This window comes from Carya illinoinensis, chromosome 4 (genome assembly GCF_018687715.1).
Source record: "Carya illinoinensis cultivar Pawnee chromosome 4, C.illinoinensisPawnee_v1, whole genome shotgun sequence".
In the NCBI taxonomy this organism is placed as follows: domain Eukaryota; kingdom Viridiplantae; phylum Streptophyta; class Magnoliopsida; order Fagales; family Juglandaceae; genus Carya; species Carya illinoinensis.
The window spans coordinates 6,358,611-6,373,478 of NC_056755.1; the positions used below are offsets into that span (position 1 = coordinate 6,358,611).

The following is a 14,868-nucleotide window of genomic DNA, read 5'->3' on the forward strand; positions in this document are numbered from 1 at the left end:
CATTTTTTCAAATTTAAAATTTAAATTAATACTATTTTTAATAAAATTTATTTTTTAACTAATCATATTAAATTAGTGTACAGATTAATATACAATTATGCTTGTAATTAAATTTTTTCGATTTTTAATAAGCATGTAATGCGAGTTGTAGTTTAGAGGGGATTTAATAGCACGGCGTCGTTTTATACTGTGAGCAAGTGACTCAAGTGGGACGATGTGGTATGTGTATGAAGAATAATGAGTGAAACGCTCATGTTTGTCATTGTTTTCAACTATAAAAACGAACTGAAATGAAGAGAAAGGCATCTGAAAGTTTATACAATTTACTCTCTCGTCTCTCTCTCATTCATCTTGTATTTTTTGGAGAGTGACTCTCTCGAATCAGTCAGCAGAAGAGGTCCATTACAGCTGACTCCAGCCCAGCTGAAAGTTTTCTCAAACAGATCTCGCTAAACACTCTATTGCCAATCCAGGAGACCTGAACTACCCTGCTACCTCAGCTGTATTCCCAGAAAAAGCATCCATCACTACTTTGACCCTTCCCAGAACCGTCACCAATGTTGGCCCTCCAGTTTCGAATTACCATGTCATACTTTCACCATTTAGAGGTGCGTTAGTTCCAGTCGAGCCAAAAACCTTGACATTTTCCAGAAAATATAAAAAACTCAGTTTCAAGATCACCTTCACTATAGTTTCTCGGCAAACAGTGCCTGAGTTTGGAGACTTGGTATGGAAGAATGGAATACACAGGGTGAGAAGCCCAATCGTTATCACATGGCTCCCGCCAGTATAAAAATGATTCACCGGAATTAGACATGAACCCTTTTGGTTCTTCTCCTACAACAAACAAAATTTCTGTGATGCGCCAAGTGGCTCGATCGTTTTTATTGCCAGAAATGCTTACCTTCCTCTATTTCTTATCAATGATCATGCCTAGTCCACGTTGGAATCCAACTACAAGAACCTGTGAAAACAAAGTTTAGCATACAATAGTCTAAGTTTGATAAGAACAAAAACCGAAGTTGTTCAATTCCCATTGGGTGGTTGCATAGTTGTAACTGCGCACGCTTGTGTTTCAGTAATTGTTTTTAGTTTCTGGTCTTCCAGCTATTTTGTAGCTGTAATGTGCCGATCTAACGTTGAGGAATGCATGTCATTTACTTAGAGAAAGAACATGATCACGTTTTATCTTCAAAAATCACAAAAATGTAGGAACTCAGAACAGTCGGGGCTGAACCCAAACCCAGTTGACTGATGCACAGTCAAATGCCTCCAGCCCTGCGTTTGCATGCAGACGATATCTACTTCTCAGTTCAGAAGTCAGGCATCAGTCTACCCTCTAATCACATTACCCAGTCATTGCTTTCATCCAAACAGAGCACGGATTCATTACACAGTGCATACAAAAGTAAAATAACATTGCGAAATGCTGCTATTAATAGGTTTTGACAAAAACCCATCTGTCCCAGAAAAGGACTTCTTTTTTTGTTTTCATCTTCAATGGTTTTTCCTTCCCCTCTCTCAATTCTAATTATGCCCTCTTAACATGTTTGAAAACCAGAAAGGAAGATAAAAACATTAAGCACACAGTTTTGCATGTAATGTACCCTCAGCTGGCCATCATCATATACATGAACATGATCCAGAATTTTACAATGGCTATTAAGATGTAGCTACTCGGTTCCGATTGTTAAAGAATAAAATATAAATAGCTATAAGTCTACATTTTCTTGTTTTTTTTTAAATAAATAATAATTTTATATGATATGATATCAAACATAGATAACCTGATTATATTTTGGGTCTGGCTACTATGCCGTCCAGCTCTTCCTGCTGCACATGCTGCCCAGATTATTTGTTTTTAAATAATTTTTCACATTTTTTAATATATTGAAATATTTTTAAGAAATAATAAAAATAAACTAATACACCTAAAATTACTTTTTTAATCACTAAATAAATAAAAAGAATTTTACCCAGCAATACACTGTTGTAACGTTACAATTTGGGAGGTAAACTAGCTTTTCCTTATATTTTATTCGGTTTAATTTATTTATTTTCATTCTGGAAAGAGTACAAAGGGAGGTTATGCATGCGCAAATTCTACAGAATTATCGGTGCTTTCTGAACACATTGGCCTGCTATGTCCCGTGTGAGTTGGGAACGCCGTGTAATACAGTTCTGTTATGTACAATCGTCGAATACAATTATCGTACAGTCGACTGACATGAGTATCTATTAAAAATTAAAAAAATTTCATTTATCATCTTCTTTCTATTTCGTTTAAAGAAAATAAAAATTAAGTCTCAACTCACCGCAACCTTCTTTCCATTCAATCCAAGCTATCCATTGAGAAGTAGTGGATTCTGTGTTTTTTTTTTTTTATTCTTTAAAAACTATTATGCAATGTCAGTTGGCGTCTAGGTTTGAGCTTGAAGTGGAAGAAGGTGATTAATACTGTTTGAGCTTGAAGCGGAAGAAATTTGTCAGAGCTATTGACTGTACGCAACGTACGGGAGTGATTAATACTGTTTTCTTGATCAAAATCAACGGAGGTGATGGTGGTTGATTCAGTCGGAGCAAGTAGAGAATCGTCGAGAGGAGCGGGTGGAGTGACGGCGTCGGTGGCGTGTGGCACCATGGGATCGAAACCATTGACAGGAAGTGGGTTGAACTCAAAGAGCATGCTCTGTAGCCATGTTGATAAATCGGAGGGGTTGTAATGAACGGTCTTATATGCGAGTTGAGAGAGGCCATCTCCTTGAGCATTACCCATCAAATCGTTGGGTAGTTCGAGCTACTGGGAAACCTCGGCCATGTCGAAGGACCTCACCTAGTACCCCAACACAGCCAAGAGCTCGTCCATGCCACAGTCTGGTTGGGCCTCATTTCTATCAGCGCTGGCGAGTGGGGAAAGAGAAAGGGTTTGAAGCGGAGATTGGGGAAGAAAGGGATGGATTTAGGGTTACCGGCTTGCAGAAGAAGAAGAAGGAGGAAACGAGATGGAGTGGGAGAGGAAGAGATTAGCGAAAATGGAGATGCAGGGATTAGGGAGGGAGGGGGGAACGAAATTGAGAGAGAGAGATAGAGATGGAAGAAAATGGAGAGTAAAAATGTAAATAGATGAAAACACCATTTTATTAGATGATGTAGGCAAGCCGCTTGCAAGCCGGTTACACCCAACGCTTGCATCCAGCATTTTTCTTATTATTATACGCAGCTCTGCTAGATACAACTAATGTGAGGAACCGAGAGATACCCGACCGTACATGTAACTTACGTGAAATTATAAAAGAAAGAAAAAAGCTGAAAAATAAAATGTAAAATGCTCTCTCTTTATCGTCTTCACTTCAAATCTCTCTCTTCCCTCCATTCTCTCTCCATGCTACTGCTTTGTTTCTCCCAACGTAACATGGACGATGTCGTAGTTCTATACCCCTGTGCAAGCAGAAGCCACCTGATCGCAGTAGAGCTTGGCAAGCTCATACTCCTCTGGTGGTGGATTTCTTACCACCCACAAGAACCTTTGGCCACTATTTTCTATTCCTACTACCATTTCTTTAAACTATTCTGCCAAAAACAATCTCTTGCATGTTTCCAAATGAAAGAAAGTTACACAACGTGAGAAACCAAAACCGAGCAACATCTTTCACACTATGAGCATCTCCTCCATAGATGAGAAACCGACGGCAAACCGCAGCAACCATAATACGGTAAGATAGGTTCCACCGTGTTCTCTATTTCGAGAAGTAAAAAACAGAGCAAATTCTCTTGGCCTTCACCCTAGCTTCACCTCACACAGAAACTTCTGACCACCTCACGAGTCAGCTTCTCAACAAACCAAGCCACTGAATACTCATGAAAAAAATCTAACAATCGAGAAATCAAACAATCAGAACCCAACATTCATAGTAAGACAATAAACTCATTAGAAAAATAATACCTTAATGATGTCAATTTCCTTGGCGTTGCTGCGAAAGGGAAAATGTCTTACGGCACAGAACAAAATCGAACAGAAAAAAACTCAGTAAATAAATCAGAAGCTTGAAAAGGATCGAAACAAGATATCTTTCGATCAATGATAATTTCTCAGGGACCAAACAAGTTAGAAGAGAATAAGCGATATTTCGTACCAGGCGTAGGAGCCAGGTCTGTGTTCTTAGGGTGAGAATTCCACACGTTGGAGTGCCCCTTGATCTTGTTCTATGTCTCGGTGATGGTGGTTTTGCAGTGGCTCACGATAGAGAGTGGGTGTTGTGTTTTGTTGCGAGAAATAGAGATGGTGGCTTGAGTGTAGTTGGCATCTGTTTTAAGTGGGTGGTCATGCGTGGGAGATATCTGGGTTGAGAGCACAAAAATTCTCTGTTGTGGCGCTTTAAAACAGAGGAGTAGTGGCAATGGGGAGGTTTGTTGGGCTATTCTCATGGAGTCTCTGACGTGATGCAATGACTTTCGAGATGGCTGGAGTTGCCTTGCTTGAAGGGATTCAAGGCAGCTACGAGGTGGAGATGCTTCACTAAAGCGTGAAGGTTTTGCGGCAGTGGTGGTTTCTTTGCTCAGAAAGGGAGGCCATACCTGTTTGGTTTCCTGAAGGAGACTGACGTGCATGGGGCACTAGGCGTCTTCAAGGGAGAGGGAGTGGTCCGATGGAGATGGACATGGAGGAAGGGAGAAATGAAATTTCGAGCGGGAGAGAGGGGGAACGAAATGGAGAGGGAGAGGAAGGAAAAAATAAAACAGGTGACGTGGATAAGCCGGTTGCACGTCAGTTGCGCCGGGCGGTTGTACTTATCATTTTTCTTATTGTATACAGTTATTTTTATATATTATTTACATAATTTATTAATATAATTAATTAAATAAAATACATAAAAATAATTACACATAAATTTTTTGATAAAGAGCTTAAACAAGAAACCCAAAAACAAACATTAAAAGAAAACAAAGGATTGAAATTATCTAGACTTTTTTCTTCACACATTTGTTGATATAGTATATTTTAAATGGCTATTTATTTAAATTATTACATATATATATAACTATTTAAAAAATGTATATATATGTATGGAAACACCAAATCTTGATTATGCAGTCTAAATTTTGGTGTCAAACATTAATACTGGTCCTAATTTATTGTTATAAGAGATGCTTAAAACTAGTAGCGTGACTTGATATGTTATATTAGATTATAAAGTCATATCAATTTATATATTTATTTTTATAAAATTTATTTATAGTCACAAAACTTGTCTTTTTATAATTGTTTTTAATTTAAAATAATAAATCAAGTTTCTTACAGATTGGGAAACTCAAAAGTATTCAACTGTATTAAACATGTATGCAGGAAGCTTCTAAGGCATACCAAACCGCCAGTAGTCAGCTAGTCTCATACCAAACCGCTCATGTATTTTTTTTAAAGGTTTTTTTTAATAATTAAAAAAGTGAACATTAAGGTATTGATATATATTTTTAAATATTTAAAAACTATAAAAAATAAAAATAAAAAAGTATAATTTACACTAAACGGCACACCTACTAGTAGAGTCCAAAGTGTTTATACAGTAGAGCGGTGCGATTCCCACTGTTCGGTACCAAATGAGTACCGGACAGTGTAATTTCCTTTTTCTTTCGTTTTTTTTAAAATATTTTTTAAATATTTTAAAAAATAAGTAAAATTTATAAATTTATTAAAAAAATACTTCATTAACCATTAAGTAAAAATAAAAAATAAAAATATAATTTGGTAGAAAATTTAGTCGGGAGTAATGTTTCTCTATATAACATAAATTAATTTAAAAGATAAATTTTAAAATATAAATTTTATAAATTAAATTTTATTATTTAAATAATATAAATTATGTGCTTTACACATGGATATGAGAATAGAATAACTCTTAGTTTAATGCTCAATGTAATCTGTATCTTTTTAACAAGTAACATCATTATAATATATATTGATTACTAAAGGTAGAAAAATATTGCATTCACAAAGAGACTTTATTAAACTAAAAATCTATAAATTGTCGTCACTTACTATAATTTATCATATTATAAAATTATTTTGATGTAAAGTACATTTATCATATTATATATATTAACATCAATTTACAAACTTTATTTTTACAGATCTTTTGGTCATCATAACTCCTTATCAATATATCTAAAGAGTTATGTTACATACGATCATTTTTAAGTACTTCTTACATATTTTAATAATGTGAGTAACCAAAATAATTATTTTATAATAGAAAATAAAGCAGTCAATCACATTAGTTGTGTGTAAAAGTGATTGTATATAGAGTTTTTGATATCTAAAACATGATGTTTCAATTGAGAAATGATATTTGCAATCGTGGAGTGCACTAGCACTGCGCAATCACTTTGAAAATAGAGAGCAAATACGAGTCTCACGTGAAAAAAATCTAATATTATGTGACACTTGCACAGTCTACAATTGTATGTAACTTTGCTCATTTAAATTTTATGAGCAGACTTTTATATAATATTATATATTATACTATTATCTTATTTTTAGTTTATTAGGCTATTATTTTTTCATAATTGTTAAATTTATCATTTTTTAAAATAAAAATAAGACAAATATAGTTCAATAGAAATAATAAGATTTTAAGGAACAATAATATTAATAGTATATTATAGCGTAGTGTATATAACAGAGGGAGTAGGACTGGGCTCCAACTCTAGAATGCGCAACTCCGACTCAGAATCGAAATGGATTCCAACTCCAATAGATTTTTTGGAGTTAAAGTCGAAGCTACATAGAGAACTCACCCATAAGAAAAAAAAATCAATCCAAATTTGATTGCCAAAATCATCCACACAAACAAAAACCAATCAAAATCAAATTGCAAAAATACCCATAGAAAGAAATTATATGCATAGATCAAGCTACAAAGAAAGAGTGGAAGCGAAACACTTGACTTGAAGAAAACTTACAAGGAACTGACGATGAGGAAGACATGCGCATGATATCCTTGTAGCAACAAAACACTTAGCTAAAGATAACCTAGTATTGGACTAAATGTTGAAGTGTTCAAAGCCAGCCAAGCGAGCAAGCCGGAGGAAGACAAAAGGAAGAGGGACTATGAAGAAAAGGAAGAGAATGACATCTACTCATTCTGATCAAAGAATGTGGAGGTGGTGATGGAGTGACTAACGTAATAGAAGAAGTGGAGGCATCATAGGGAGGGCAGAAAATATAAGAAATGTGTAGGGTTTGAAAGAGATAAATATAGAGGCCATGGAAAATGGCGTCATTTAAGATTTCCTTAAAATAACATTTGCAAAACACAGAACTAGGGTCTGGGAATGCAGGTTTTCATGTTGCCAAAACACCATCTCCACCATTAGGCCGCTCAACTATCTATTATGTACATGGATGGCTCTATAGTTATCGAGCTCCTGCTAATATATTTGATCTATGTTTTTTTTGCATGCATTTCTTAACATTTTTAAATATATTTTTTTTAAAAAATTTACAATATTATTAAAAAATAATTGTTTAATTGTTAAATATATATATATATTTTAAAATCTCAGCATAGCCCCGATAGAAGGACTATAATTTTGGAGCAATTTCGACTCCGGTTCCAAACTTTGAATTTTTAGATTAAGTTAGAGTTGGAGTCTAAACAGGAATAACGTCGAGTGGTGGCTCTAGATGTTTTGCCTAATATAAAAGAGATGATGACCCGTTTAATTTCGAAAAATATTGTATTTCATTTTATATTATTTTTATAATTTTTTAAATTTTTTACACTAAATATAATAAATAATTTAATTTTTTTAAATTTTAAAATAATAATAATATTATAATAATATTTTATTAATTTTTATTTTTTATCTAAAATCACCTCAATCTCATTTCTAATCCAAATCAGACTGCGGACGAAATTTCTTCCTGCTATAGTTCTCCTTGAAAGTTGAAATTGCACTTTCATCAATAGCCACGTGTTGCACTCACAGCATTGCTACCAATTGCCGGATAAAGGTAAGGAGGGCTAACCTCACAGCGCTACACTGGGAATCGCATTGGCTGTCCATGTGCTGTCTTTAGTACCTCATAGCCACAAAGCAACATGTGACGCTAGCTTTATTTCTCCGTCAAAAAACCTTCTACGTGTTATGAGCTCCCATTGCTCGCCACGTATGTACGGCCTCCCCATTCTAGGAGCAAGAAATGCTAATAATAATATAAAGAATAATGTACCCGATGTGGGCCATGGGCCCCTGTGTCTTAAAGACTTTCAATTGCGCGTAAGCTCCTGATTGGCCCACCTGTAAAATTCCTAGAGGATGGGCCTCCACTTGTCGGGATCCTTGACACGTGTTGCAGATTGTGTTAAAGTACTGAATATTCCGCGATACGAGAAATTGACTTCAGAAGAAAACACTCGGAAAGCAGTGGGAGGAAGCTCATTACGGAAAACCGGGTCGTCATGAGAGACGAGACACATGTCACGGTGAGAGAGAATAATGGTCGGTGAAGGGCAGCTTGGGCAGCTGCCCGTGGAGTTGGTTTGCCCTAAAGGCTTCCACGCAGAGAGATAGGGAAGAACGCAGAACACGTTGCGTTTCTCACTCTGTTTCTATTACGGTTCTCGAAGCGTAAGGAAGTTACAGAGAGGAAACAACACACTTCTCTCCGATGTTTTTATATGTTCTACTGATTGTTTAGATCGAAGGAAATGTTTACCGGCGGCCTGATCAGTTTACCGCAGATTGTGGTTGGTGGGGGTTTTCAATGACGTATGTCTCTGGAGGATGCTGAGCGACGACGACGATTCGCAGGATCAATGCCGGGAACGACGGCGCCGGAGGATCGAGATGAGGAGGCTGGCGGTGATATCTGCGGCGAACTCTCCACCGATACCGTCAAACCAGAACCAGAGGGAGAACACTAGCCGGACGGAATGCTCGGCGGATTCAAAACGGATTCGGATGACCGAAAAAATAGATCATCTCCCGGAGCCTTCATATTCTTCTTCCGGTGATGAAGTTGAGGCTTCGTCCGCTCCGGAGAGTGAGGTTCCGCCGGTAAGCGAACCGGTTTTTGGATCCATGTCGGTTTCGGGGAGGTCGCGTGACATGGAGGATACGATATCTGTGCGGACGAGCCTTTGCCGGCCTGAGATCAGCACACGACGACCAGTGCATTTCTTCGCTGTGTTTGATGGCCACGGAGGACCTCATGTATGGCTTGCTCATGGTCTTATAACAAACATTTTAGAGCAAAAACACTTCAGTCATTCTGAATTTGAAAATACAAAATATAACTATAGGCTTAGAAAATCAGTTTCTTCATGTTCAAGAAGAGGCAGGAAAATCTATATCATTAAAAAAAACTTTGATATGGGCAGGTGGCGGCATTGTGTAGGGAAAGGATGCACAAATTCGTAGAGGAGGAGCTGACGCGCTTGAGTAGGACGGGGGAGACAGAGAGTGGGAGTGGCAGCAGCTCCAGAAACGGGCATGAAGAACGCCAGGGGCTACTTGAAGAGAGGTGGAGAACAGCGCTGCGAAAGAGCTTCGAGAGGATGGATGAGGTGGCATTAAGCACGTGCACGTGTGGCAGAGTGGGGTACAAGTGCAGGTGCCACCCGGTGGAGTTGGCGCTGGGTGGGTCTACAGCCGTGGTGGCTCTTCTCTCGCCCGAACGTATTGTCGTCGCCAATTGCGGCGACTCACGCGCTGTCCTTTGCCGTGCAGGCACCGCAATACCTCTCTCGCAGGATCATAAGGTTGGGCATCTCTCTGTCCTCCTCCAACCCATAATCGAGTATGTGGAAAAAAAAATGCAGTCGCTGTCCATGTCGGACACGTGGTTTGTTGCCATTCTTGGAACTGAAAAGTTTTTGTAGTGTAAATGCCTGTGCTTCTCGTGGGAGGGAGGGAGGAGGGTGTGTGGATCGTGGAGATTCTGACATATGCATCCATTTGGTTTTGACGTGTGTTGCATGTAGGTTGTCTTTTGTGGACTAGGATAAGAGCAATGGGCCAAGGGTTTCACAATTCACACTCTCGTTTATTGGGGATTTTTTTTATCTTTCTTTTTAAATCTTTTTTGGGTCGCTTCTACAGCTTATTTGGGGATAATTGTTTTAGAAATCTTGTATTGACAGCGAGGATGAAAGTTGCTCCCTTACGAAACTTTCATTATTGGATGAGCCACACACTTCACAGTTCACATGGCATTGTCAAAAAGATGTCTGTTCTAAAAAACAATCCAAATGGGTTGTGTGGAAGTTTTGAGACTAGCTCGTCGCAGGAATACTGGCAGCCGTTTTTGAGGGCCAAAACTGGTCCTTCGGGAAGTGCATTTTATGATTTTATAATGAGAAATACTTTAACTTCAAGAGGATAAAAGTAAATTCGATGTAGTTTGATGTATTATATTAAATTTTAAAATTATTTTTAGTGTAAAGTATATTTAACGGATGTTATGAAATTACGTGAATTTGTAGATTTGATTTTGTATAATCTGTTTGTATATATAATAATTATCATTTATGATACTACTACCCTTAGGCCTTAGGACACTATTCGAGTCTTTAACATGGAAGATGATATATATATATATTGGGCTACGTAGCCCGTTTATGTATATAGGGCTACATGGCCCGTTTATTACTGTTTTTGGGCGTATGAAATTATGCCATAACGAATTGGTTCTAACTTCTATGTGATGCTGGATCTATAAATTTGCATGGCCAATGTTGGTTCTTCATGTATAACAATCCTACATAGGGAGCTGGCCCAATGCTTTGCTGTCAATTTTATGTGTTTCTAGTTTGTACGGCTCGTTAGATATTACTTGAAGATTTACTTGTCAAACAAATTTACAAGATTGCTTGAAGATTCCCTCTGCTACAATAATTTCGTGATTTGGTTTGTGTGTGATGCTAGCTGGCGTTTTCCTTTTACATTCTGTGTTATGGGACTTCTTTGGTTGTGGCGGATAGTTGATGAGTGAGGGTTAAATAAAGTAATCGTTTAAAGAATACCAATGTCGATTTTTTTCTGAGATTTAAAAACTGAAATTGAGATATTGATATACTTTGTTTGTTTGGATGACGCTCTAAACTCTAAATGCAGCCTGATAGATTAGATGAACTGGCAAGAATTGAAGCTGCTGGCGGCCGAGTGATCTTTGTGAATGGAGCTCGGGTTGAAGGCATTCTTGCAATGTCCCGTGCAATAGGTAATGTTTTTCCCATCTAATCGAAGTGTCATCATGCCAATCAGATGTTGTCTAATCGATAATTACTAGCACATGGCGTGACTCTTACTCCAAGCAGTCTGCTAGAGTTTTTTCTACAAAGGTTATTTATTTACTCACTTAGAATGAGCAAGGAAGTAATTTCCCCAATGATGGAATGATGGAAAACATTGATGGGCTAAGCCTTTTCTCATCTTAATTTTAGATGGACTTTCTATCTAAATGGGAGTCGTATCCATGGTGAACATGTCTGTTTTGGATACTGCAGTCTCATACGAGTCACCGCCCTCTTTTCTCTTTTAAATTCTGCCATGAGCTGCAGCAGGAGAATGAGTCTAGCTTCAGCTTCAAATTAAAATTTCGGTAATATCAGATATTATTTACAGTGTTCTAATGACATCTTTATGGTATTTGTGGATCTTCACTGACATCTCTTGGTTAGATCATCATGCAATTCATACAATGACATGAAATGTCCCTCCCCTCCCTCCTATTGTTACAAATATCAATCAATCCATCATCCATGATGTTTTAGTGCCTTATTCTTCTAAATTTATGGCAACTATTTTATTGAACTTGTTGTATGGGTTCAATTTCTATTGTCCATTTTAGTTGGTTTGAGAGCTTGTTTTTTTTTCTTTTTTTGATAACCTTGGGTGTCCGGGCCAGCTTACGCGCACCTCGACTAATCCCAAGGAGCCCTGAAGTTAACGACCAGGTAAATCCTCCAGTGGCCCTGAAGGGACTCGAACTAGTGACCATTGGGGAGCAAACCCAAGGCCTGACCAATTGAGCTACCCCTCGGGGTTCGAGAGCTTGTTTCTAAGGGAAGTTAACAATAATATTGCCTTTTCAAGTTGTGAAAATGTCGTGAACAAGAAGAAAAACAATTGTTGAACAATTTGATTATCAAATAATGGTAGTAGTGATCTAATTCTGTATGATATGTGGCTTGATCATAAGATTTATTCTTGAAAGCCAGTGTGCCAACAGATGAGGATAAGTACCTTTCACGGAGGGGAAACATCCAAAGAGCAACAGATATCAGTAAAGGAGTAGAAGAGAGCACTGCAGTTTTAGGTCAAGTACAGCGATGTTGTATGCCATTTATCCAAGTGGCATCAGCTGTTTTCCATAAGCCTAATGTTCCATGAACGGGTGAACTGAGTATTACTATGGCGTGTAGTTTGGCTGGTTAATCTAGTTAAGAAAGACAACCAATTGAGAGTCCCTCTTTTACTCCATTTACCTTTATTCCCTCTAAGCTACCATTTCCGCATATGAATGCCATTTAGCCAATCCCAAAAGATTGGGAATATGTCTCTTTTGGGTAGAGTTGACAACATGCTTGTCCTTTAACGACTAACTATTGCTAGGTAACTGCCTGCTTTATCAAGGCATTAAACTAAAGAAAGACCAAAAAAACAATGTTTTAGTCACTAGGGAGGGGTAAGTAAAAATTATTGCACAAGTTTTATAATGTAACTGCAGCGTTTTGGCTGTTACGCCGTAAATGATTGCATGTATGTGTAGATATTAATATGGTTAATATTTGTGTACATCCTATCTGTTACTGACATTTCTGCCTATTGCAATTTTTTTTTTAGTTTTATAAGGTTACAGGAATTTCAATTGTATGCATTTTCATTTTAAATTGTTTAAGAAAATGAAAATTCTTTTGAAATTATGGCGGTTCAGGCACCAGAGACACAGATTATCTTCATCTTTTCGCCAAGCGCACTAATTTGAACTAAAGGTTAAATGTGTCTATTGAAGATTATGTAATAAGAATCTTGGAATTACATTTGTCTTTCAGTAAACCCCCTAAATTGTGGGGCACTCTAGTTGAGAAACCAGATGGTTATGCCATTTTGCATCAGCTAGCACAAAAAAGTGGGTTCTGATCTTGTTTGGCCTTGCTGTTTTGCTGCTCCTTTCTCCAAAAATAGGTGTAACAAACTGTCTTGGTTACCCTTGGCCAGCATTCTTATTTCTATCTTTGCTTCTAACGATTATACATCTTTGAGTTTTTTTCTTAATTATTCTTATCTTCGATGTTGAAAAAGTTGAATATATTTGGGTATATCCTTAGAATGTAGAATATTTATCGATATTGTGAGGAGACCTCCCACTAATGCCAAGTCCGTTTGTAATGCAGTGGGAGGTTTTGGTTTACCTTTAAAATTTACCCTATTAAGGGTCCATAACCATAAAGGCAAGAACTTAGAATTTGTGGCAATTGTTTTTTAGGAGTTGTGGAACCATACAAAACAGTTAATTCCATTTGCAGAACGTTTGAAGCGTTCCTTTCATAGTTCTTAGCATTTGCCGCTAAGTTTAACAGAAATGACCCTTTTTTGAGTTATTTTCAGTGTAAGAAACATTTGTTTAAATATGGGTGGAGAATGGGTCTGAATATCCTTGGTATCTTAGTAATCTTTGAACTTAAGTTTCCACAGTGGATATTCATACTATCGTTTGACGTGATTGCAGAACTGGAAGTAATTTACTACCAAAATCCAGGCAAAAGTAGCTTTTGTTGGTTACCACATGATTAGTCCTTATAGTAGGTGACATTGCATCTTCAAGATGCAAATGGAAATTAGTCGGCTTAAAATTTTTGAATTTATGTTGTAGATTCTTACTTTCGTTTTGATTAAACAGGTGATAAATATCTCAAACCGTATGTTACATCAGAGCCTGAGATAACCTTCACAAAAAGGGAACCGGAAGATGAGTGCTTGATCCTCGCAAGTGATGGCTTGTGGGATGTTCTGTCAAGTGAATTGGCTTGTGAGGTAGCACGTGAATGCCTTCGAGAAGGAACTGCTGCTGCAATGGTTGATTCCAGGCCTCATATTGAAGATGAAGGAGCTGGAGCATTGTATCCATCTCGAAGTGTACTTGCAGCCGCACTGTTGACTCGCCTTGCTTTAGGACGAAAAAGCTCCGATAACATCAGTGTCATAGTTGTTGATCTGACGAAGAGCTGAGGGGGAAGATAAAACGGAGAAGAGTCGGGAGAATTGTGTATACCACCTCAAATCAAACTTCCTGTTCTACTGCTGCTTGTCTTGCCTTGTACTAAAAAGCTCTGATAAAGTCACTGCCATGGTTATTGCTCTGAGAAATGGATGTTAAGAGGGAAAAAGGTAACTTAAATGTTGATATGAACGTTGTACAGGTTTCTTTAAAACACAAAGGAGAGAGGTGGGTAAGGGGGAGTGAAAAGCACGCACACTGCACAGATATGTGGCATTGAAGAATATTTGTCTGAACAAGTATGAAAGCATTTAATTGACTCTAATTAGCATCAGATGCTTGATTTTCATAGAATATTACTTTCTATGGTTGTGGTCAAAGGAGCGGTGAAGATTCTCTCAATCTTCTAGACCGTCACACTCCTCCCAGCTATAAAAGGGTAGGGATCACGTAATACAAACCTCCATTACATGAAGAGGGATGGGATCTCGTGTTTGAAATATTGTTGGTGATTAATTTTCATGTTTTACTTAGCATTATTCTGCCCCATTTGATTATTACACTTCGTTTATGGTTTACATGGAGATCAGGGTGGAATGTTGGAATTTGGAAACCTACTGTTGTTGAATTTGACACGTGTAAATTAG

At 37.5% G+C, this 14,868-nt stretch overlaps 1 protein-coding gene across 1 annotated transcript; it reads left to right on the forward strand.

Annotated features, from left to right (window-relative positions):
* Positions 1–8,443: 8,443 nt before the first annotated feature.
* On the forward strand, positions 8,444–14,555 carry LOC122307597 (probable protein phosphatase 2C 75). The gene is made up of 4 exons (XM_043120562.1): positions 8,444–9,213; positions 9,381–9,761; positions 11,116–11,221; positions 13,904–14,555. The coding sequence occupies exons 1-4, from the start codon at positions 8,785–8,787 to the stop codon at positions 14,230–14,232; spliced, it is 1,245 nt and encodes a 414-aa protein (XP_042976496.1). The 5' UTR covers positions 8,444–8,784; the 3' UTR covers positions 14,233–14,555.
* Positions 14,556–14,868: the final 313 nt, after the last annotated feature.